Below are 25,160 nucleotides of genomic sequence, written 5' to 3'. Positions count from 1 at the left end.
TTCTTACTTTGCTTAAGTTAATCAAAGCTAAATTTCTGTTGCCTGCAACCAAAGAAATCTAACCGATACAGGGAAAGTGGTCCAATAGACAGCATGATAGAGGCCACAGGAAGTTTTTAAAGGTAGCCTGAAATCCAGATACTTTATTTAAAATTATTAAAAGAACGCATACTAATAACTGTCAAAATTTCTGGCTATGGTACAATGACTAATTGATTTCAGGTTTTTATGTGCTTGCAGTTAATGGTTAGGCTGGTGACGTTTTATTAATACAAGCTATATTTGGAGTTCACTCTCATATCTCCCATGTAAGAAATAAAAAACAAATGAGAATGAACTGAAATAATACAGATTACATGCCATAAGAAAAACATCTAGGAAGGGTGCTGGGAGGAACAAATGATCTATGTTACAATGAAATATACAGTTGACCCTTGAATAATGTGGGGTTTAGGGCTGCCAATCCCCAAACAAACAGCTTTTTTACAGTTAGCCCTCCATATCCATGGTTCCACATCTGCAGAGTCAATCAACCACGGACACTACAGTACTATAGAAAGCATTCAGTGAAAGAAATCTACATGTAAATAGAATGGTGCAGTTCAAATCTAGGTTGGTCTAAGGGGCAATCGTATATATATGAGAATTATATATATATTATATATTATTATATAAGAGAATCATAATGGGGAACACATGTAAACCCATGGCTGATTCATGTCAATGTATGGCAAAAACTACTACAATATTGTAAAGTAATTAGCCCCCAACTAAAATAAATAAATTTATTAAAAAAAAAAAAAAAGAGAATCATTATGTAACATATATAACATAATATATATTATATTATCTTACTCTGCATTCTTTTTAGGGTTATTTCATTACTTTAAAAAATATAAGTGAATTTAACATTTTGCCACAGATTAGTTTAACTCAAACTTGGGATTATTGACATTTGGGCAGGATAATTCTTTGTTTGGGGCGGGAGGAGCTGTCCAGTGCATTGTAAGATGCTTATTGGCATCCCTGGTTTCTACTTAGTCCCACTATATGCCAGTAATGCCCCTAGTAATGACAATCAAAAATATCTCTTGACATTACCAAATGTCCCCCTGGGGGCAAAACTCTCCCCTGATTAAGAAACACTGGTGTTACAGAAAGAGACTCACAGACTTAAGAGAATGAACTTATGGTTGCTAGGGGGAAAGGGTAGTTAGGGAGTTTGGGATGGACATGTACACACTGCTATATTTAAAATAAATAACCAAGAAAGACCAACTGTATAGCACAGGGAACTCTGCTGAATGTTGTGTGGCAGACTGGATGGGAGAGGAGTTTGGGGGAGAATGGGTACATGAATATGTATGGCTTCACCTGTGTCACCAGCCATACTTGGTTACTGAGCACTTGAAACCTAGCTACTCTGAAGTGAGATGTGTAGTAAGCATAAAATATGCACTGGATTTTGAAGACTTGATACAAAAAAAGAATGTAAAATAACTCACAATTTTTATGTTAACTGAACTATTTTTGGGTGGTATACTTAAACTGGGTGAAATAAAATTAATTTCCCCTGCTCAGTTTTATTTTAATGTGGCTACAGAAAATTCTAAACTACATATATTGCACATTATATTTCCATTGAACAGCCCTGATCTAGAAACTTGAAATGACTCAGTATTACTTTTTAGTGAAATAAATTCTCAAGTCTATCAAATAAGCCAAAAAGACTTTGGGAAGCTTTTCACAGCCCTATAAAATTAGCTCACTTTTGAGTATCATAATTCTTTATTATCATGCCTGAGTGGTTTTTTGGCTTCTTCAAACCAATTACTTCTACTCGAATGCTTCATTTTCAATGTTCCAATCGATTCCTCTGTGATTGCGGATTTATCGTCAAGCTGTTCTTTATCACTTTCTTGCACGTCAGTTTCTTTTATACACTTGGGAACTTTCCTAGTAAGATGCTCAGATGCTGCCGCATCCATCATACTTAGAAAATCATAAGCAGGCAGAGGAGGTTTCCATTCCTGAGCAGGTAAAACTTCTGCAAGGAAGGTAGAATCAAGGGTTAAAGAGGAACAGATATAAAATCCCATCACATGAATATACTAGAAAATGTTTTATTTTGAAAAATATATTTACAGGACTGAAGGCCTTATCAGTGTTCTTTGTCTATGGGAAAGCTACATTTTATTATCATCATTGTCTAACAAACTTGATACATTTGTCATTACTAGACATCTTCATTTATAGGCTGTGCTATTTTAAATAAAGACAGGTATTAATAGGCAAAAAACATAAAGGTCCATAATCTCGCTGCCTGTTAACCCTTGTTGAAGGTTAAAAAAATAGTAGTATGTGTAATGAGATTATATACAGCCAGGGACTGTATATAATATATAGCTTCCCTCCCTACCCCTGTCTTTATCCCCAAAGTACTGTAACTATAAATCATTCCAGATAAAAATTTTGGACCATATATATATATACATTTTATATACATTTAAATTTAGAAAAGTTTTGGACCATATATATATATATATATATATATATATATAAAATTTAGAAAAATATTTCTTATATTTTAAAGCATTTTCTGTTTTGGAAGATTGCTATGGAATCAACTGTACTATAAACAAGCAGTGATTAGAAGCACTTAGGAGGGCTTCATGGCAGTGAATCTTCACATTATTTTAAAATATTGGTCATTAAAAGAAGAAAACGGATTTAAGCAGATAACACATATATGGGATAAATAGACTAGCTTTACTCCATTTAGTAAACAGATTTCACACAATTTCAGAGTTTAGATCCCTATTCAAAATACTACTTGAGAAATTACATAAGGAAATGTGCAAACTAAACATTTAAAAATTAAATTCCAATGAAAGAATCTATATACTGTTATATGAAAAGAAAGTAATGCTCATAAAGTAAAAACTCAAGCATCTCTCATAAATCAAATAAAAGCTTAGGACATTCATACAAACTCTAATTTAGGATTAAAACACAGACAAAAATCTGCATCAGTACATATGTATATGTATATCTATACTCATTGATATGATTTCTTCACTCAGGCTCAAGTATATAAAATCCATGGTACATCAGCAAGGTATTACATTTAAGTTACCCCTGTAACTGATGTTTCAAATTACAGTGTTGCCCAGATAACAGACTCAAATATAGTCTGCTGTCAGGTACATTCAAGAAACTAGTTTCTTGAATATAATGAATAGGTAAGAAGTAAAATAACTGTACTGTGCAATATGCAGATGAAGTATCTTGAAGAGAAGTCCAATTTAAAGCACAGCAAAGATTTAGCAGTATTTATTTTTATGGTAAGCACTGCAACCTAGTGGTATGAGACAATGACAAAATGCCTGAAACTGGACATTCTAATTCTGCTCATTATTTCCTGAGGCACTCTACAAAGATCTTAATTTTTTCAATTGCAAATAAAACTGTACTCTCCTCACATATGGGCAAGAAAGACACTATTATCAAATTAGTAATGATAATAATAATAATGACTAACAGTGATTGAGGCTTTACTATATATCAGAAATTATGTATTTAATCCTTACAACCTCATGAGGTAAGTACAATTATTATCCCAACTTTAAATATGAGAAAACCAAGTCCTAGAAAGGTCAGAGATCTTGACCAAAATTAAGTGTAAATGTCAAATAAGAACAGCCAGTGGTCACAATTTCACAGAAATTAAAATGCGCAGCAAGCAAGGTGAGGCAGAGACCAGTGGCGCCATGTTACAGACTCAGGCTCTCCTAAGGGTAGCTGCAACATTCGTGTCTCAGACCTGCCTCTCAGGATGTAGTGAGAGCAGGTCCTGGCAGCACGGAGGACAGGCCCCCGTACGGAAAAGTCCTGCTTGGACCTTGGCTTCTTCCCTGCTGCAGAGGCTGCAGGAATAACTTCAGATCAGGAGCAGTGATTCAAAGAAATAATGGAAACCAGAGGCATTACCGTCCATTGCAATGGAAGAAATACTAATCACTCAGGAAACTCAGAAGAATAATTCTGATCCTTGGTAATGGTTTGAGTTGAGAAATCAAAGCCCCTAAGGAGGCCCCTTGTTGGAAAGGATCTTTTACAAGAAGTATAATAAATACTGTAGGTTTTACACTTTAAAACGTATGCCTCTGCATACTTCATTTTAATTTTTAAAATAACTGTAACATAGAGTAGGGACTATCGGGAGGAAATAAAGGAAAAAAAAACACGGTTAGTAGTCAAGGAAGCTGGGTCAGAAGTTCAGGTTTCTTTGTCTCTGAACATCACATGACCTTTTTAAAAGCTATTCAGTGAATGGAACTAGAGGAATCAACCTGCCTGACTTCAGGCTCTACTACAAAGCCACAGTCATGAAGACAGTATGGTACTGGCACAAAGATAGAAATATAGATCAATGGAACAAAATAGAAAGCCCAGAGATAAATCCATGCACCTATGGACACCTTATCTTCGACAAAGGAGGCAAGAATATACAATGGAGAAAAGACAATCTCTTTAACAAGTGGTGCTGGGAAAACTGGTCAACCACTTGTAAAAGAATGAAATTAGAACACTTTCTAACACCATACACAAAAATAAACTCAAAATGGATTAAAGATCTAAACGTAAGACCAGAAACTTATAAAACTCCTAGAGGAAAACATAGGCAAAACACTCTCTGACATAAATCACAGCAGGATCCTCCATGACCCACCTCCCAGAATTATTGGAAATAAAAGCAAAAATAAACAAATGGGACCTAATTAAAATTAAAAGCTTTTGCACAACAAAGGAAACTATAAGCAAGGTGAAAAGACAGCCTTCAGAATGGGAGAAAATAATAGCAAACGAAGCAACAGACAAACAATTAATCTCAAAAATATACAAGCAACTTCTGCAGCTGAATTCCAGAAAAATAAACGACCCAATCAAGAAATGGGCCAAAGAACTAAACAGACATTTCTCCAAAGAAGACATACAGATGGCTAACAAACACATGAAAAGATGCTCAACATCACTCATTATTAGAGAAATGCAAATCAAAACCACAATGAGGTACCATTTCACACCAGTCAGAATGGCTGCTATCCAAAAGTCTACAAGCAATAAATGCTGGAGAGGGTGTGGAGAAAAGGGAACCCTCTTACACTGTTGGTGGGAAGGCAAACTAGTACAGCCACTATGGAGAACAGTGTGGAGATTCCTTAAAAAACTGGGAATAGAACTGCCATATGACCCAGCAATCCCACTGCTGGGCATACACACTGAGGAAACTAGAATTGAAAGAGACGCGTGTACCCCAATGTTCACTGCAGCACTGTTTACAATAGCCAGGACATGGAAGCAACCTAGATGTCCATCAGCAGACGAATGGATAAGGAAGTGGTGGTACATATACACAATGGAATATTACTCAGCCATTAAAAAGAATACATTTGAATCAGTTCTATTGAGATGGATGAAACTGGAGCCCATCATACAGAGTGAAGTAAGCCAGAAAGAAAAACATCAATACAGTATACTAATGCATATATATGGAATTTGAAAGATGGTAATGATAACCCTATATGCGAGACAGAATAAGAGACACAGATGCATAGAATAGTCTTATGGACTCTGAGGGAGAAGGTGAGGCTGGGACGTTCTGAGAGAATAGCATTGAAACATGTGTATTATCATATGTGAAACAGAGCACCATTCCAGGTTCGATGCATGGGATAGGTGCTCGGGGCTGGGGCAATGGGATGACCCAGAGGGATGGGATGGGGAGGGAGGTGGGAGGGAGGTTCAGGATGGGGAACACATGTAAACCCATGGCTGATTAGTGTCAATGTATGGCAAAAACCACTACAATATTGTAAAGTAATTAGCCCCCAACTAAAATAAATAAATTTATAAATAAATAAATAAATAAATAAAAGCTATTCAGTGGAGAGGTACTCTGGCCTGACTTACATATAATCCTATCTGATGTAGTCAGAGTCCATGAGGCCTCTGTGTCACAGCAACTGCAAAATGACAGCACTCAGACGCTTCTATAAAACAGCAATGCAGACAGAGAATGCAGCCTATCTGAAGAGTTCAAGAGCTGCAACTGAAAGGACCCCTCTGCTGTGTGGCTAGAATGAAGAGGCCATCAAAGAGCAATAACAACCACAGAAAGGCTTCTTTCAGATTATGACAAACTAAATGGTCAATTTAGTTACTTTTTTACATTTCTAAATGCTAAAACTAATCCATTATCTCAGAAAACTAAGACTTAAAAATACCACCCAAGAGGACCCAGAAGAGCCAAAATAATCTTGCCCACAAAGAACAAAGTTGGAGGAATCAAATTTCCCAATTTGAAAATCGATTTCAAAGATGTTGTATTCAAGACAGTGGGGTAACTGGCATAAGACATCTGTATAGTTGATAGAAAAACATGTACATGAATGTTCACAGCAGCATTACTTATAATAGCAAGAAATGGAGATAGTGTAAATGTATATCAACTGATGAATGGAAAAACAAAATGGGATATATCCATCCAATGGAATATTATTCATCCATAAAAAGGAATCAACCACTGATTCATGCTACAACACTGATGATCCTTAAAAACCTACGCCAAGTGAAAGAAGCCAGACACAAAAGGCCACATGTTGTATGACTCCATTTATATAAAATGTCTAGACTAGACAAATCCAAAAAGACAGAAGACAAATAAGTGGTTAGGGAATGAAAAGAGGGGAGAATGGAGAGTGACCTGTGAATGGGTACAGGGTTTCTTTTGGGGGTGATGAAAATATTTTAAAATTCAGTAGTGGTAATAATGGTTGTGAATGGTACAATCTTGTAAATATACCAAAAAAAAACCCCCCAAAACCACATCGAATTGTACACTTTAAAAGGGTGTACCTTATGGTATGTGAATTACATTTAAATATACAAATATCATCTATAGACTATTTAGACATAACAGTTTAGTTAAAACTGTCTAATTTAACAAAAATGAAATGGATAGATCTCCTGGGAAGAACAAGTATGTTGCAACGATTGACACTTAAATAAATTCAAGAATATGATTAAATATACATAAACATACATAGTTATAGATTCACAAAATGCAAGCTGAGAGACAGCATAACACTGAATTGGAGTTTATAGACCAGAATTGTGTATGTGTATATGCACATATATTCACATGTGTTCACATACACACATACACAAACTTATTTCAGAACTCAGTCATGAACAGCATCAAAATGTTACTATAAAATACTTCATTTGGTTTCCAATAACAAAACCTTTACAAGTGCCTTAGGAAACTTTTCATTACATCACTATTTCCTCAACAGACTAATGATCTAGGTTATTACATGTTAACTAAATTATAGCAACAGACTTGTTGCCACAATTGTACATAAACTAACAAACACATCTATGCCACAAGTACAAACCCACAGAGGTTTTAGAAAAATAGCAACTATGTCATGTCATGTCCTGGGCTTCCCCTGTGATTCAGATGATAAAGAATCTGCCTGCAATGCAACTGACCCAGGTTTGATCCTTGGGTCGGGAAGATCCCCTGGAGAAGAAAATGGCAATACACTCCAGTATTCTTGCCTAAAGAATTCCACAGACAGAGGAGCCTGGTGGGCTACAGTCCATGGGGTCGCAAAGAGTTGGATACCACTGAGCAACTACACTTTCACTTTCATGGCATGTCATAAAACCAGCATTATAAATTCTGGGCCAAGATCTATTTTCTTGTGGTTCAAAATTCTGGTTCTGGAGTACAACAGAGCCATGTTGAAATCCAAGTTTCCTCATTGACTGGTTAGTTATATGACTTTGAACTAGTTATTTAGCTCCTTTACAGGTATGTCCTATGACTCCTGTGAGAATAAAGGAGATAATACATGTGAAGCATGTAACTTTGTGCATGATACCTACTGTGCATTCAATAAATGTTTAGCTATTATTAAATTTAATATAACAGCACTCATTTTCTGTGGGTAAGAATATCTACCATATAGCAGACTGTATGGACAATGCTATCAGCATATTAATATTTAGAATATTTACAAACATTACAATTCAACTCATTCTAGCATTCATCAGCTATAATTCAAGTTTAAAAATCCATGAAACAAAATGTAGAACTGTACACATTAAAACAGGAAACTTACTGATATGACTTTCTAGTCCTGCTTCTAATTTCTTCAGCCACAATAAAAGGTTCTGTTCAGTGATAGCCTGGTCTGAAGGAAATGCAAACACGTGGCCACCTGAATGCAGATTCACCACAACAAGAAGAGGAAGGAGAGGCAGGGTACCAAAATATGCCTGCAAGACTCCTCTCCCCACTGGTGTCGTCTTCCTAGAAAAGGGAGCAACTGAACACGTTAATGAATATTTCTTTCTATAGCAAAATAACAAGAACAACTGTTTGTAAAACATTAACCTTTAAATACAGCACCATACCAGGAGGTTTATTTTATGGAAATAAGTCCTAAAAATCAAGAGGTCTATAACTACGTTATTAGTAATCAGAGTCATAAAACATTTCTTTTAACATGAGGTATACACTGTATATCTCTTAGGAGAAAAAAGGCAGCATGAGAGTTTTAATTAAAAAACAGACACAGTCCACAGGCTCATCAATTTTGTCTTGATATAATCAATATATTCCTTTCAAAGTTTAGTCAAGTATCTCATCATGTCAGCTCAAAATTAAATGGCTACAAACTATAAAATAACAAGATACTTAAAGAGACAGACAGAGAAAGACAAATACTACATAGCAGTAACACTAATATGTGGAATCCTAAAAAAAAAAGTCAAACTCATAAAAACAGAGTAGAAAAGTTGCCAGGGACTGCAGGGTGGGGGAAATAAGGTGAGACTGGTAAAAAGAAACAGACTTTTCAGTTTGCAAGATGAATAAAATCTAAGGATTTAACGTATAACACAGTGACTATAGTTGATAATACTGTGCTGTATCACTGAAATTTGCTACATGAGTAGAACTTAAATGTTTTCACTCCACCCCATCCCCAAATTTACATTTATAAAACAAATATATGAGGTGATGGACGTGTTAATTAACTAGATGAGTTTTTTCACAATGCATACATATATGCATTGTGTTTAAATTATCTCAATGTACATTTTAAATATCTTACAAATTTATTTGTCAATTATGCTTGAATAAAGCTGAAAAAAAAAAACACAGCAAAAAAAGAGAATTTATTGTAAAACAGAATTCAATCTAAAACAAGATCATCTTAGACCATCTGAGGCAGTTTAGTTACTAAAATATCATGATGACTTATATATTGGTTTCATAACATTAACTCCAAAGGTAGTTTCATTCCCTAATGAAAACTTAATAATATTTATTACTTTCTTTACTTCTTACATATTAAAAAATAAAAAATATACCTACAGATTTAACCAACAAGGGGTAAATGAATCCAAGTATTTCTTTTTTGCCAGCATCAGTATTGTTTTTTCATGCTGAAGATCTATGCCACCATCACTGAATAAAATAAGTAATGGTTTCTGAAGTCTTAAGTAGGTGGGAAGATTTTCCACAGTGATCTCTGGCTGTTTAAAAACAAAACAAATCAAGAAAAAATGGGAAATTATAATACATAAAATAGAAAATAATGTTCAAATCACTCTTGCATGTTAGTTTGCTCAGTTAGATAGCTCAGTTGGTAAAGAATCTGCCTACAATGCAGGAAACCCAGGTTTAATCCCTGGGTTGAGAAGATCCCCTGTAGAAAGGAATGGCTACCCACTCCAGTATTCTTGCTTGGAGAGTTCCAATATTCTTGCCTGGAAAACGTCACAGAGGAGCCTGGCGGGGGGTCGTGAAGAGTCAGACACAACTGAGCGACTGCCACTTTCACTTTCAAAGATAATTCAAGACAAACTGTCAAGCAGACAACTGTATATAGGAGCCTGAAGAGCAGGCCCAAGGTCTATGTTGGCCATATGAATTTGTGAGCCATTACATAGATGGTATGCATGTCATTCTCCGGGCTTCCCAGGTGGTGCTAGTGGTAGAGAACCTGCCTGCCAATGCAGGAGATATAAGAGATGCAGGTTCAATCCCTGGGTTGGGAAGATCCCCTGGAGGAAGGCATGGCAACCCAGTCCAGTATTCTTGCCTGCAGAATTCCATGGACAGAGGAATCTGGTGGGCTACATATAATCCATGAGGTCATAAAGAGTTGGACATGACTGAGCAACTAACATTTAACTAACTGTGATCTGAGCATTATTTACCTGGACTAATTTGTCATCAGGTTCATTAAAGGTTTGATGTTATATAAAAAATGTTTACCATCTGGCCATCCACTGCTTTTTCCTATTCAGAGGAAGTCTTTCTAGTACCTAAGGGCAAGCCAGAAGACAGCTTATTGCTAGCTTGCTACTGTATACAGTCACTGATACTCTCAACTTACAAGCTCCAACACAAAGCAGCATCAGGAAATTTAACAACAGCACACATGAAATTTTTTTTAAGTTTGGGAAAATATATACCTAAATTTAAGCTTGGTTGAAGAAGTTATGATTTATTCTAATTTTCCTCTCTATAGTTTTCTGTATTATCTGGGAAAAAAAGCTAACGTCTTATTAAAATTCCAAAAATATTGCACTACGGATGTGCTAAAGAGACAGTCATTTAATAAGCCATTAAAGACAAAAATGTTACTTTAATAAATAATTTAGAAAACCATATCCTAAAAATTTTAATGATTTTATTAATTATAAACTGTAACTTTAATTAGGGAAGGGGAGTTAGTAGGACTGAGGCCACAAAATGACTTAAAGAACACACTCATTTCTTTAGCCTAAAATGTAATATTGTTTAGATCATCATGACAAAAGACACTAACAAGAGGATATTCATTCAGTATTTACAGTTGATAATACTGCTCCCATGTCACTTCAGAAATGTAGAAATGCATCAATTTATAATATTCTAGCTGTGTTTAATATTAATGCAAAACAACCAAAATCAAGAAATGCAGGTTACATCTGTTGTGCCTTTAAATCCACTATTATACAAAGTAGGTATCAGAAAAGGACTTTGATAAAATATATTTTTCTCTACAACAATGTAAGCAATACTAGCTAACATTTGCTGAGTGTTTACCAGGGGCTAAACACTGTACACAGAGCACTGAACACCCATTCTCATTTAGTCCTTACAATAACCTTTTTACACATGTGGAGAAATGCTTACATACAGCCAGTAAGGAGACAAGCAAGGACTGGAAGCCTAGCATGCCGCTCTCTGGAATCCAAACTTGCTTCATGCCAAGTTTCGGCCCAGATGGAGTACTTCAACTGGCCATCAGCCACAAGCATCTCAGCAAGAAAAATAATCCAAAGACATGTAAACTTTTGGCAGTGGATTAAAGAAGTTATATGCATGATGGGTGAACATAAACAGAGCAACCCAATGAATCTAGAGCTCACCAAACATCATGCCCTGTGCCAACAAAAGATGGAAAACCATGTATTAAAACACACACTGTCTTTTACACTATCTTTAACTGCTCTAGATTTTATTTCAAACAACATCTTTATTATAAAATATACTCACAAATGTTTCCAGTGATGCATTTGTTATTATTTGAACTATGTCTTGCACATGGACGTTAACTAATGGAATGCTCTCTATTTTGCCTTCTTTGTGTCTGGCAAGCAGCAGGGCTGGAAGAGTTACGGTATATTTACTTGACCTGTGGAGAAACGGAATACTAAAATTCCCAACAAAAATACAGCAAGTCATCAAAAACATGAACAGTTAGGCCAAGAAGTCACAGTGGAGGCAGCAAACGGGAAGCCCTACTAAGAAAAAAAGAAAAGAAAAATCTCCATTTCCAGGCAAACTTAGCTTTTATGTGAGGCTATCTAAGCAAGTTCAAGAGCCTTGACAACCTAGATTAGAAGAAAACAACAGATACTAATCTAGCCAGATTTTTTTTTCTAGACAATTTACTCATCAAGAAAATGTCTAAACAGGACTAGGAACACACTGAATGGGTCTTAACTTTTTGGACTGCTCACCAAACTGCTGAGCAAGGAGATAGGCATTTATGAGAATAGGCCTATATTTGCCAGGCACTATACCAGGTGCTTCTAGTTACATTTTTATTTAACCCTCAGAATGGCCCTATAATCCTCATTTTACAGATGATGAAACAGTGATAAACAGCAGAGACAGAATTCACACTGAGGTATTCCAGATACAGAGTCTGAGCTCTCTCCACTGAAAGAGAACCTGAAATCTTCTCTCTCCTACCACTACTTTTGCTAACTAAACCTAAAAGAAAATCACTAAATAGGAAAAAATGCCTGTGTGAAATTACCAGTGATATGGTAACATTTATATCATGTAAAAACTTAATTATGCTAAAACAAAGTATAAATCGGAAGACCGGGCTTTCTACTGCTCAGTCTTCAGATTACCCGGAAGGTGCTCTTAGTGGATGAGTCGGTTATAAACAAAACATATTCTAAAAACTACTGATCTAGAAGACAGTGGGTGACTATCCATGTGTCAGTTGAATAGGTCTCATATTCCCTAAAAGTCTAGAGTTCGGTATTCACTTTTCAAAAGTCACTGATTTCTTGGATAGAACAGGAGCTCAGTCATCAAATGCACGTGTCGCCAGTGTTCAGGATGAAAGATTTAACTAAGCTCAGAAATCACAATTGGCAGTAATATAGTCAGAGGGTAAGAAATACAAACAACTCCATGTGCATCTGAAGATGAGTCATTAGTGTAGAATGTGATGTGTATTAATAACATCTAAATTTTCAGTTCATTCATTCTGCAGCAACTGAAATATTTGATAGTTTATAGGAGCCCCAAATTCTACAAATAAAGCAACTTAAGCGGCTAAAAAAAGCACTGCTTAAGTGTATGTCTGCAATAACAAAATTAAGTAGAACTATCAGTTCATCACCTAAAACTCTGGGAGAAATATGTAAAAACTCTGATTTTTATGCATATCTTGATGGCAAATCAAAACGCAGACACTCAAGATGTAAAATTCCTCAAAAAACTATAACTGCAAAGAATTTAAATTGCAGGTAATAGAATCCAAAGAGGAAAAATTTTGTAGGAAGATGAAGTGGTATGAATCCAATGTTGCCTCATGGGGGGCTCTAGCCTAAAGAAGAATTTTCAGTATGTAAAAATTCTAAATAGCCAGATACTACTTTCCAGATTTTCCCAGGATGAAATTAAAAATTTAGGTATGTTGCTGCCCCATTTTCCTTAAAAAAAAATTGTGTGAAGACAGGTAATACATTATTTTGCAAACTTCCTCCTCCCTAAAATTATAATACACTTACAGTCTCAAAACATCTTCTTCAGAATAAATTCCTGTGGTAACATATCCTTTTAGGTAGCTTCCTGCTTCAGTGAACTCTTCTTTCACTATAAATATACAAACAAGACAAAAATCTGAAAACTTTAAAGTTATATGTGCTATTCAACTGATGAACAGATTTATAGATGATAGTGTTTTATTATTAATTATAAATATATTTCAGTATAGACCTTGTAGCTTCCCTGGTGGCTCAGTGGTAAAGAATCCACCTGCCAAAGCAGGAGAAGTGGGTTCAATTCTTGGGTCAGGAAGGCTCCCTGGAGAAGGAAATGGCAACCCATGCAAGTAGTCTTGCCTGGAGAAGTCCATGGACAGAGAAGCCTGGCGGGCTACAGTCCATGGGGGTCACAAAAGAGTTGGACATGACTGAGTGACTAAACAACAAGTGTAGACCTTACATACCTTGTTGGTTCTAAAATAAACCCATGTTATCATGACATTTGATTATTATAAAAATGTACATTAATGTAATACAACGTACATAATGTACATAATGTAATGTTCTGTAAATAAATGTTCTGTACTCTAAATGTACAGTTGACCCTTGAACAACATTGAGTTTGAATTGCACAAGTCCACTTAAACATTAATTTTTTTCAATTAATAGAGTACCTGTATTTTCATTTTATAGACATTTAAACTAGGTGTGGGGAAAAGTTTATGTTCTCCATAAACTCAGAGATGGGGAGATCACAATGGGGAGATGGGGAGATCTTAATCAGAGATGACAAATATGTGGAACCAAAAGAAGGAGGGTTTGAGTCCTAATTCTACCCAAACTGAGCTTCATGCCCTTGGGTAGATCATTTATCAAACCCATTGTTTTTAAGGCAGAGACAGCAGCATGGAGATTTTTCACTGCACAGGGGGTCAGCACACCAAACCCCCTCGTTTCCAAGGGTCAACTGTAATTTATAAGATTTATAGGGTTCTGATCATACAGATTTGTTAAATAAATATTTGTTGCCTTTTAATCTACTCCTAAGGCAAGGTAAATGGAGACAGCTGTGCTATATGGCGCCTGGAAAGACAAGCAGGTATGTGAAATGATGCACACCTTATACCACAAAACCTAAAAGGACCTGTATGCACAGAAAAAGACAGAAGGCTGGAAATTCCAGTCCTCTGACAGTGTCTGTGTTAGGGATCTACAATTATGAGGGATTTACATCTTCCTTTTTTATTTTCTGTATTTTTCTGTAAGGTGTTTTTGTTACTGTTGAATTTTGATTAATTTGTGTATTAGTCTTGTCCCATTTGGTATGATACGCACATTCAAAATAAGAACTATTATCTCTGTAGGTTTCTGAATACAGTTTCATTAAATAATAGCATATTCTGGGTCTTACAACCCAGAAGCAAGTCTGAATTAAACAGCTGTAGACTAACGAGAAAAGAGCAGAGATGGACTTTTGTAAATGATGTATTCTTGCCAACTGAAGGCCAGATGATACCTCGCTGGCTGCATGAAAGGTTCACAGCAGTTCAAATAGAAAAACAATGATGGAAGAACTGAATCATAAAGTACCTAGAGGTCTGGCTATGCTGAACCCAGAAGATCTGTCCCTTAGCAGTCAGTACTATATTCGTGCTGTGAGCATCAACATTGTTAACACTGGGTAATCACAAGATTTTCTTTAAAAATGATGCATGCTTTCCACAAGACTGAGAAACACTGTAGTAAAGCCACTTACTAGAGTAGCAAGATCCACCTGCAAGCAGCACTGAGAACTCATTTATAATCATAAATGTAATGAGAAATGAGTAATCCATAAAAACATTTTCTTTAGCCTGTGCTATATCAAAGTAGAAAAGATACATAGGAAAACAAGGCAACTAGAAGGAACTGAGTACCTACATTCTCATTCTAAGAGAAATTTCTCCAAATTCTGATCAACAATTGATGACTGTTACCTAAAGCAATGACATAATGGAATCTATTTTAGCTTCTTCTTTTTTAAATAAAAAACAGTGGGGAAAGACACTAACATTCCATATAATTTGCTCATTCATAAGATTCTAAACTCATGAATATGTTTCTTGGAAGGCTCTTCATGAGTCTCAGTTAAGTTCAGTCGCTCAGTCGTGTCCGACTCTTGCAACCCCATGAATTGCAGCATGCCAGGCCTCCCTGTCCATCACCAACTCCCGGAGTCCACCCAAACCCATGTCCATCGAGTTAGTGATGCCATCCAACCATCTCATCTTCTGTTGTCCCCTTCTCCTCCTGCCCCCAATCCTACCCAGCATCAGGGTCTTTTCCAATGAGTCAACTCCTCGCATGAGGTGGCCAAAGTATTGGAGTTTCAGCTTCAACATCAGTTCTTCCAATGAACACCCAGGATTGATCTCCTTTAGGATGGATTGATTGGATCTCCTTGCAGTCCAAGGGACTCTCAAGAGTCCTCTCCAACACCACAGTTCAAAAGCATCAATTCTGCGGCGCTCAGCTGTCTTCACCATCCAACTTTCACATCCATACATGACCACTGGAAAAACCATAGCCTTGACTAGACGGACCTTTGTTGGCAAAGTAATGTCTCTGCTTTTTAATATGCTATCTTGGTTGGCCATAACCTTCCTTCCAAGGAGTAAGCGTCTTTTAATTTCATGGCTGCAATCACAATCAGCAGTGATTTTGGAGCCCAAAAAAATAAAGTCTGACACTGTTTCCACTGTTTCCCCATCGATTTCCCATGAAGTGATGGGACCAGATGCCATGATCTTAGTTTTCTGAACGTTGAGCTTTAATCCAACTTTTTCACTCTCCTCTTTCACCTTCATCAAGAGGCTCTTTAGTTCTTCTTCACTTTCTGCCATAAGGGTGGTGTCATCCGCATATCTGAGGTTATTGATATTTCTCCCAGCAATCTTGATTCCAGCTTGTGTTTCTTCCAGCCCAGTGTTTCTCATGATGTACTCTGCATATAAGTTAAATAAGCAGGGTGACAATATACAGCCTTGAAGTACTCCTTTTCCTATTTGGAACCAGTCTGTTGTTCCATGTCCAGTTCTGTTGCTTCTTGACCTGCATACAGGTTTCTCAAGAGACAGGTCAGACGGTCTGGTATTCCCATCTCTTTCAGAATTTTCCACAGTTTATTGTGATCCACACAGTCAAAGGCTTTGGCATAGTCAATAAAGCAGAAATAGATGTTTTTCTGGAACTCTCTTGCTTTTTTGATGATCCAGCAGATGTTGTCAATTTTATCTCTGGTTCCTCTGCCTTTTCTAAAACCAGCTTGAACATCTGGAAGTTCACGGTTCACGTATTGCTGAAGCCTGGCTTGGAGAATTTTGAGCATTACTTTACTAGCATGTGAGATGAGTGCAATTGTGCGGTAGTTTGAGCATTCTTTGGCATTGCCTTTCTTTGCGATTGGAACGAAAACTGACCTTTTCCAGTCCTGTGGCCACTGCTGAGTTTTCCAAATTTGCTGGCATATCGAGTGCAGCACTTTCACAGCATTACCTTTGAGGATTTGAAATAGTTCAACTGGAATTCCATCACCTCCACTAGCTTTGTTTGTAGTGATGGTTTCTAAGGCCCACTTGACTTCACATTCCAGGATGTCTGGCTCTAGGTGAGTGATCACACCATCGTGATTATCTGGGTTGTGAAGATCTTTTTTGTACAGTTCTTCTGTGTATTCTTGCCACCTCTTCTTAATATCTTCTGCTTCTGTTAGGTCCATACCATTTCTGTCCTGTATCAAGCTCATCTTTGCATGAAATGTTCCCTTGGTATCTCTAATTTTCTTGAAGAGATCTCTAGTCTTTCCCATTCTGTTGTTTTCCTCTATTTCTTTGCATTGATTGCTGAGGAAGGCTTTCTTATCTCTCCTTCCTATTCTTTGGAACTCTGCATTCAGATGGAAATATCTTTCCTTTTCTCCTTTGCTTTTCGCTTCTCTTCTCTTCCCAGCTATCTGTAAGGCCTCCTCAGACAGCCGTTTTGCTTTTTTGCATTTCTTTTCCATGGGGATTGTCTTGATCCCTGTCTCCTGTACAATGTCACGAACCTCTGTCCATAGTTCATCAGGCACTCTGTCTATCAGATCTAGTCCCTTAAATCTGTTTGTCACTTCTACTGTTCATGAGTCTACTTGTACATAAATCCTAAGTTCCTTGGGGAATGGGAGTATTTAAGACTGTAGACCTCAGATCTATATCCGTTTTCCACTAAATCAAAGTGTAAATTCCCCTTTGAATGTTTGAAACCAGGCACATTCTCCTCTTTGGTGAAAACTGCCATGTATGTCAGAATATATGGCAACCCAAATATAAGGAAATGATCAGTTATCTAAATAAAAAGTTTTTTAACCACTATAAATATACTTGAGATGTACTATTAACAGCGACTTACAATATTTAGTTGTTTTAACTTTAAGCATATTTAATTGCATAAAATAAATACATTAATTTAGCAATACTGCTTTTTTCCACTGTTACATTTGATTACATAGCTATATTTATACACACACATATGTAGATTCATCTGTATTTTAGCTCTGTCAGCAAGACGCAAGAACACCCCAGTAACTAAAAGCATTCCTAACCCCTAGATCTCAGCTTTTAGATTCAATGTCTCACTAAAGGAAACTGGATTCCCTGGAGAACTGGCTGATTCTAGGAATGGGGCTGGGAACATTTTGTGGCAAAAGGACATTCAAAAAACAATGGAGACATATCAAAAGGTCACAGGTACCAGGGATGAGGGGGAAAAAAGCATAATAGAATGAAAGGGATCCTAGGGCAACCTGAGCAAACTAATGATAGTGACTGATTATAATGCATTGAATAAAATAAGAACTCAGCTAACTATACTGATAAACAAATGAGTAGTATGCCAACTAATTAAGGTAGAAGGAATAATGGAATTAGAAACTGTCTACTTGGCAACTATCACAGTAATATCTCTTTTAGACAGTGAGTGGATTCTAAAACCAGTATGCCAAAATAAGATGAGAAACAGGACATTTACAGAGTTTTAACTTATATTCCCACAAGGTATTTATTAACTGTAAGGGGAAAAGTAGCAACTTTCTAGTGGAGGGCCCTGAAAGATACACCAGCAGATAAAAGAGACATTTCAGCTTTCATGGGACTCACATTAGTTTTCAAACCATTAGAATCTACATGAACAACAATTAACATCTCATACAAAAAGTGCTTAGCAAATGCTGGTAGTTAGCATTTGTGAATATAATCAAAATGAACATAAAAATTTTATGGATTCATAAGAGCCCTTTATTGTTTTATGTCTTCTCATTCAGCAGACACTGAAACTCCAACAACTATCACATGAATGTCTGCAAACAAAAACAAACAAAAAAGAAGAGGAACTAATACCTGACTTAAAAGGCTTAGAAGCAACCAAGCCAGTAAAAAAAGCATCATATCCAGACTACATCATTCTGGTACACCAGAACCACCTTTATGTATCAATACTTCAGCATGTACAATCAGAGAACTATTTTCTCTATGGTTGACTCAGTACCCTAACTTGTATTTTGCCATTTATTATATAATGATGATAATTGGCAAAAATTTCATCTTTGTTTCTATTTGCAACCAGATTGCTCAGGCTTAAGTTTTATGATTAGTGCATTGTTTCTAGGTATCTACCTAATTATCTCCTACTTTTATTGCTTGACTCTTATCCTTGTTTTAATGATTTTATTATATTTGTGCTTTTTATTATCTAAAGACTAATTCTTTTCGGAAGGAGGCCCAGTGTAAATAATAAAAAAGAACTTCAGGACACCAGGCACCTGAGGTAGGCAGAAAACAAAGTCAATGTGGGTGAAGAAACATGAGAAAGGGAAAAACGAATAGAACATAGAGTCATTTACTTCATGATTTTTCATAGAATAGAAATTAAAAAGTTATGCCCTCTGGATTTTGCCTTCTAAGATGGTAAGCCACATGGCACACATTAACAGTCTTATTATTCTTTCCAGTGAGTTCTTTTGGCTTTTTATTTTTAAAAATTTTGAAGACAAAGTAGATGGAAAAAATTACTAAACAGAAATTTGTAGAAAGCAAAATTTAGTAAGAATCAATAGTTAATAGTATCAACTATATACAATTATAATGCTGGACATTGGGGATCTTCTTCCTATACAAACATTCTTAAAATATTTCATTCAGATTTTGAAATTCATCTTAAATAAAAGAAAAATGAAAGAGGAAGTTTGCTACATAAATGGAAATAGCATGAGAATGCCAACTAAACGTTGTTACTTGCCATCTGCCTCTACAAGGATGAGGTTAACTAACCATTTAAGTTGTGTTCAGTTGAACACACCCTGAAAGGAGTTCGGGGTGGAAGTCAGGCATGAGGAACTCTGCACTCTGGGAAAAACTGGTAGAACAAGCCTTCAGATAGATATTTTCAGAAGATTTTATGGACCCAATTTCTTGTATCTTTTCGTATCTAGAAAAGCAGCACTAAAATCATTAACAGAGACATCTGCTCCTCGTGACTAGCACAACCTTCTTGTGACTAGCAGCAATCTTCTGTCAAATGTGTGCTTGATCACATGTAATCCTCGTCACCACAATTACATATATACTGCCTCCCTGCTCAGCTCTTCAGAGTAGATCCTCAAAACTTATCTGAGAGGTTGGCTCCAGGCTATAATTTTCATTTTGTCCCCTAATAAAACTTAACTCACAACTCTCACATTGTGCTTTTTTTTCTTTTTCAGTTGACATGATGAATAAAACACTTTCTGCTACCCAGTCAAGAGGCCATCCATCTCCAAAGCCAAGAGAATAACATTCTAAGCAACACCACTGGTTAGAATAAATGCCCTGTGGACTCTCTCTTTAAAACTTATTGAAAGACACAGTCCTTTGAAGGACAAAAAAAGTAAAGAGAGGCAGTTTAAGTATAGAGAAGTTGTAATATTAAAAGAACACTATAGCCAACAGTGTAGAGAGAGTTCTAACTGCTCAGTTGTGTCCGACTCTTTGCGACCCCATGGACTATAACCCGCCAAGCTCCTCTGTCCATGAATTCTCCTGGTAAGAATACTAGAGTGGGTATTCCACTCTCCAGGGAATCTTCCCAACCCAGGGATCGAACCCGGGGCTCCTGCCTTGCAGGCAGATTCTTTACCATCTCAGCCATCAGGAAAGCCCATCGGTGGGCTTATGATACTATGGAAAACCAATGATACTATGTAAAACAAACAAATTAAACTTATTACTATAAGCATTGTATCAAAGCTGAAGGCAAAAGCATTAATTTGAAATGCATCAAAAATAAGATGAATTAGTTTTCTTAGGTTAGTCTCCCAAAGAAATAGAAATAAAGGCAAAAATAAATATGACCTAATCAAGCTTACAAGCTTCTGTATAGAAAAGGAAACCAAAAATAAAACAAGAAAACAACCTATGAACTGGGAAAAAAATGTCTGCAAAGGATGCAACCAATAAAGGCTTAATTTCCAAAATACACAAATAGCTCACACAATTCAATAACAAAAAACCAAACAACCCAACTGAAAAAATGGGCAGAAGGTCTAAACAGACATTTCTCCAAAGAAGACATACAGGGGCCAACAGGCACATGAAAAGATGCTCATCATCATTAATTATTAGAGAAATGCAAATTAAAACTACAATGAGGTACAACCTCACACCAGTCAAAATGGCCATCATTAAAAAGTCTACAAATAATAAATGTTGGAAAGGGTGTGAAGAAAAAGGTACTCTCTTATACTGTTGGTGGGAATATAAAGTGGTGCAGCCACTATAGGAAAACAGTATATGAAAGTTGCTCAAAAAACCAAAAATAGAGTTGCCGTATGATTCTGTAATTCCACTCCTTGGCATAAACCCAGACAAAACTATAATTTGAAAGGTTATAAGCACCCCTGTGTTCACAGCAGCACTATTCAAAATAGCCAAGACACAAACAACTTAAATGTCCATCAATAGATGAACAGATAAAGAAGATGGGGTACATACATATATAATGGAATACTACTCCGCCATGAAAAAGAATGAAATAATGCCATTTGCAGCAACACGGAGGGATCTAGAGATTATCAGACAGTAAAGTAAGTCAGAAAGAGAAAGATAAATACCATATGATATCACTTATATGTGGAATCTAAAATACAACATAAATGAAATATCTATGAAACAGAAACAGCCTCACAAACCAGAACAGACTAGTGGTTGACAAGGAGGGAAGTGTGAGGGAGGGAAGAATTGGGAGTTTGGGATTAACATATACAAACTTTTATATATAGGATGAATAAACAACAAGGTTATACTGTATAGCACAGGGAACTATTACAGTATCCTATGATAAACCATAATGGAAAAGAATATGAAAAAAAAATATGTGTATAACTGAGTCACTCTGAGGTACAGTTGAAATTAATACAACATTATAAATCAACTATCCTTCAGTAAATTAAAAAAAATAAAACAAAAATTTTTTTAAAAAAGAAATACCAACGAAGCATAAGACAAGCAACAAAAATTTGAATATGTTTAGACAAATGTGTAAATGGCTGAAGTTCACTGAGACGAGTCAATAGGCAAAAAAGATAAGAAATTGTCAAAAGGAAAAAGAGACGACCCAATCATATTCAACATGCTTTATAAAATAAATAGATTAAGTATCAGTAGGTAAAGTGAATAAAATAGAAAACATTTAAAAAGATATGTGTATATATGTTAGCTATTCAGAAAAAGACAAACACTACATGATCTGGCTTTCATGAAGTACTAGAGTAGTCAAATTCATAGAAATGGACAGGAAAATGGTGTTTGCCAAGCACCAGGGAAACAAGGAAAGGGAGTTGCTCTTTAACATGTAAAGAGTTTCAATTTTGTAAGATGAAAAAGTTCTGGAAATCAGAATTTGCACACAATAGAAATACAGTTAACACTAGTTAACTATACACTTATAAATGATTAAGAGGCTAAGTTTCATGTTATCTGTGTCTTATCACTCACAAATTTTAAAAAAGAATATTCAAAACAAGAAGACAATATAGCATAAGAAAATATTATAAAGCAACAAGAAGAGACAGGTAACTATTAACTGATCAGAATGATACGGATTTTCTATAGCTAAAGCAATGGAAGAAATCTCAAAATCAATAAATTTGAAAAAAATTTTAACTATTACATATAAAATTACTAGGCAAAGCTAAAGAGCAAACAACAAGCTGGGGGAAATAATTGGAATATTAATAAAATGACAAAAGCTTAATATCTTTAATATACAATAATCTCATAGTAATTCCTTAGACAAATGCTAAAACCTTTTTTTAAAAAAATGAATAACATATATACAGTTTACAGAAGACAAAGTTATTCAACTACTGGGAATCCATAGCTATTAAATAGTCTAAAACCTACACAAAGACTCATAAGTAAAAATACTCTTTACAATACAAAGAAAAAAGGAAATAAAAGAAATTATTTGTTGGTAAACAGTTAAATAAATTATGGTCTATTCATCCAATCAAATATTATACAGCCATGATGTTTTTGAAGAATATTAATCACATGGAAAAATGCACCCACTTAATGTTAAAGAAAAACAGCAGATACTTCCCTAAATACACAGTACTAGCCCAATTACATTAAAATGTATATTAATATTCAACACATAAGTTCACAAAAAAAGAGGGAAGAAATTACATTAAAATTTAACAACTCTAAAGATTTTTATTTTTCTTCAAACTTCTTTGTATTTTCAAAATTCTCTACAATTGAGTTCTCTTTAATTTAAAAAGATATTCTTTTTTTTTTTTTAATAAATTTATTTATTTTAGTTGGGGGCTAATTACTTTACAATATTGTAATAGTTTTTGCCATACATTGACATGAATCAGCCATGGGTTTACATGTGTTCCCCTTCCTGGACCCCCCACCCACCTCTTTAAAAAGAAAACAAGTAAACAAGTCTTCAACTATACATTTTATAATTTAAATGTTCAGTTCCACTTACCTCTTGTCATAGCTGGACTAAACAGTCCCAGTACTGACATGCTAGAATAGGAGATTAGGTCTTTATATAATTCCCCATTTAAATATTTTTCTGCTTCTTGGACAGACGTAATGTTCACTGGGCATGAAATCCTGTTGCTGGATGAATATTTATAGTCAAAATTAATTTTGAAAAATACTTCTCAGCTTGTAAAAAATATATATATACTGAACTTAGTATATTCCACAGGATGAAAATCTGACAAAGACAACTGAACACTATTCTAAACAAAAAAAAAGTCTCATTAAATAAAATTTCTATCTCCCCAAAAGTGATAAAAAGTAATAGATAGGTTCTTCTCATCAGTGTTCATACTTCCTTAACCTATCCAAGGTGTGTCAAATAAGTAAGGGAATTAGTTGAATAGATCTAAAACTTAAAAAATCTTAGGGTGAAGCTAAATACTTACAGTTGAATAAATTTTAAGAGATCTTCAGTTCCCAGCATACCAGTGTAAGATACCGGGTTCTGGCCCTCCTTGTACATCTTTACAACAGGAAATTCAGTAACATTTTGCTTGGTACACACATGAGACCAATCTGCACAGTTTACTCTAGCAAGCAGCATAGTGGATGTGCCTAAGTAAAAACAAAATGCACATTTTTATAAATGTTAATGTAGAAAACTCAGTTGTTGAGAACTGTTAATGTCTTTATATCCCGTTCTTATTTCGACTTCTCAGCAGCATGACATACTCCTGGTGCACTCTCTTCCCCTGGTTCTTTGCAGCACCTTCTCCCATTGGCCCCAACCTCTCCCCAGCTGCCTCCTTTTGTTCCCTTTTGCAGGCTCTTCCGCCAGTGGAGTTGGGAGTTCCCTCAAGGCTCAGTTTAAGTTGCTTTCCCTTCTTGTTCTTCACTCTCTTCTGACAATCTCAATAATCATCAACAACCTAATAAATTCTAAATTGATAGCTTTGGCCCAGGCTCCTCAAAGTTCCAGATCCATGTATCCATACCGCCTTCTCTAGGTCCCTTTGAACAGAAACATCCTCAAACTCAAGATGTCTAAAACCAAATACGGTTTCTTTCCTCTTAACAGTAGTGAACGTTGCCATCCTGTGCAACTCTGAAAGCAAAGTATCACCTTTCACACCTCCTCCTTCCTAAATTCCACAGGTCTTCCCTCATCAACCTGCATGCCTTCCAATTTTACCACCTAAATTTTGAGTACCTCTTATATCTGTCCCTTTCTCTCTACTGCCACCATTCTAGTCATCACTTCTCCTAATTCATCTCCCAGAATTTAATATGTCTCTACCGGAGAAGGCAATGGCAACCCACTCCAGTACTCTTGCCTGGAAAATCCCATGGACGGAGGAGCCTGGTAGGGGGTCCATGGGGTCGCTAAGGGTCGGACACGACTGAGCAACTTCACTTTCACTTTTCACTTTCATGCATTGGAGAAGGAAATGGCAACCCACTCCAGTGTTCTTGCCTGGAGAATCCTAGGGACGGGGGAGCCTGGTGGGCTGCCGCCTATGGGATCGCACAGAGTCGGACACGACTAAAGTGACTTAGCAGCAGCAGCAACACTGAAGCTAGAGATATCTTTTCTAAACTCAAATCTATTTTGATATCAGCCCAACCTCTACCAATTTTACCAGTCAGGTCTTTCTCACCCTTCAGATCTCTGCATGTGTGACCATTTCAAAGAAGCCTCCATTGACACCCTGATATACATCTGATTCTTATACTCCTAAAGGACCATGC

At 36.0% G+C, this 25,160-nt stretch overlaps 1 protein-coding gene across 9 annotated transcripts in view; it reads right to left on the bottom strand.

Moving 5' to 3' along the window:
• The window catches only part of TXNDC16 (thioredoxin domain containing 16), an 87,741-nt gene that overhangs the window by 666 nt on the left and 61,915 nt on the right, over positions 1-25,160 (bottom strand). For 6 of the 9 annotated variants that reach the window (XM_081506061.1, XM_081506062.1, XM_081506059.1 and 3 more), the window contains 7 exons: positions 23,858-24,026; positions 23,410-23,546; positions 13,387-13,471; positions 11,627-11,765; positions 9,452-9,612; positions 8,193-8,383; positions 1,770-2,047 (listed from right to left, as the gene is read on the bottom strand). In XM_081506061.1, the coding sequence (XP_081362187.1) occupies positions 1,779-2,047; positions 8,193-8,383; positions 9,452-9,612; positions 11,627-11,765; positions 13,387-13,471; positions 23,410-23,546; positions 23,858-24,026 (1,151 nt within the window). In that variant the 3' untranslated portion in view covers positions 1,770-1,778. Of the gene's footprint in view, positions 1-1,769; positions 2,048-8,192; positions 8,384-9,451; positions 9,613-11,626; positions 11,766-13,386; positions 13,472-23,409; positions 23,547-23,857; positions 24,027-25,160 lie in introns of those variants that run through there. The other 3 variants (XM_081506054.1, XM_081506053.1, XM_081506057.1) reach the window with 2 other exon arrangements.

Source organism: Giraffa tippelskirchi, chromosome 7 (assembly GCF_054371585.1).
Source record: "Giraffa tippelskirchi isolate mGirTip1 chromosome 7, T2T-mGirTip1v1.2.pri, whole genome shotgun sequence".
NCBI classification, from domain to species: Eukaryota; Metazoa; Chordata; class Mammalia; order Artiodactyla; family Giraffidae; genus Giraffa; species Giraffa tippelskirchi.
Note: the sequence above shows the minus strand (reverse complement) of the source record. Positions and strands in the feature narration are given on the sequence as shown.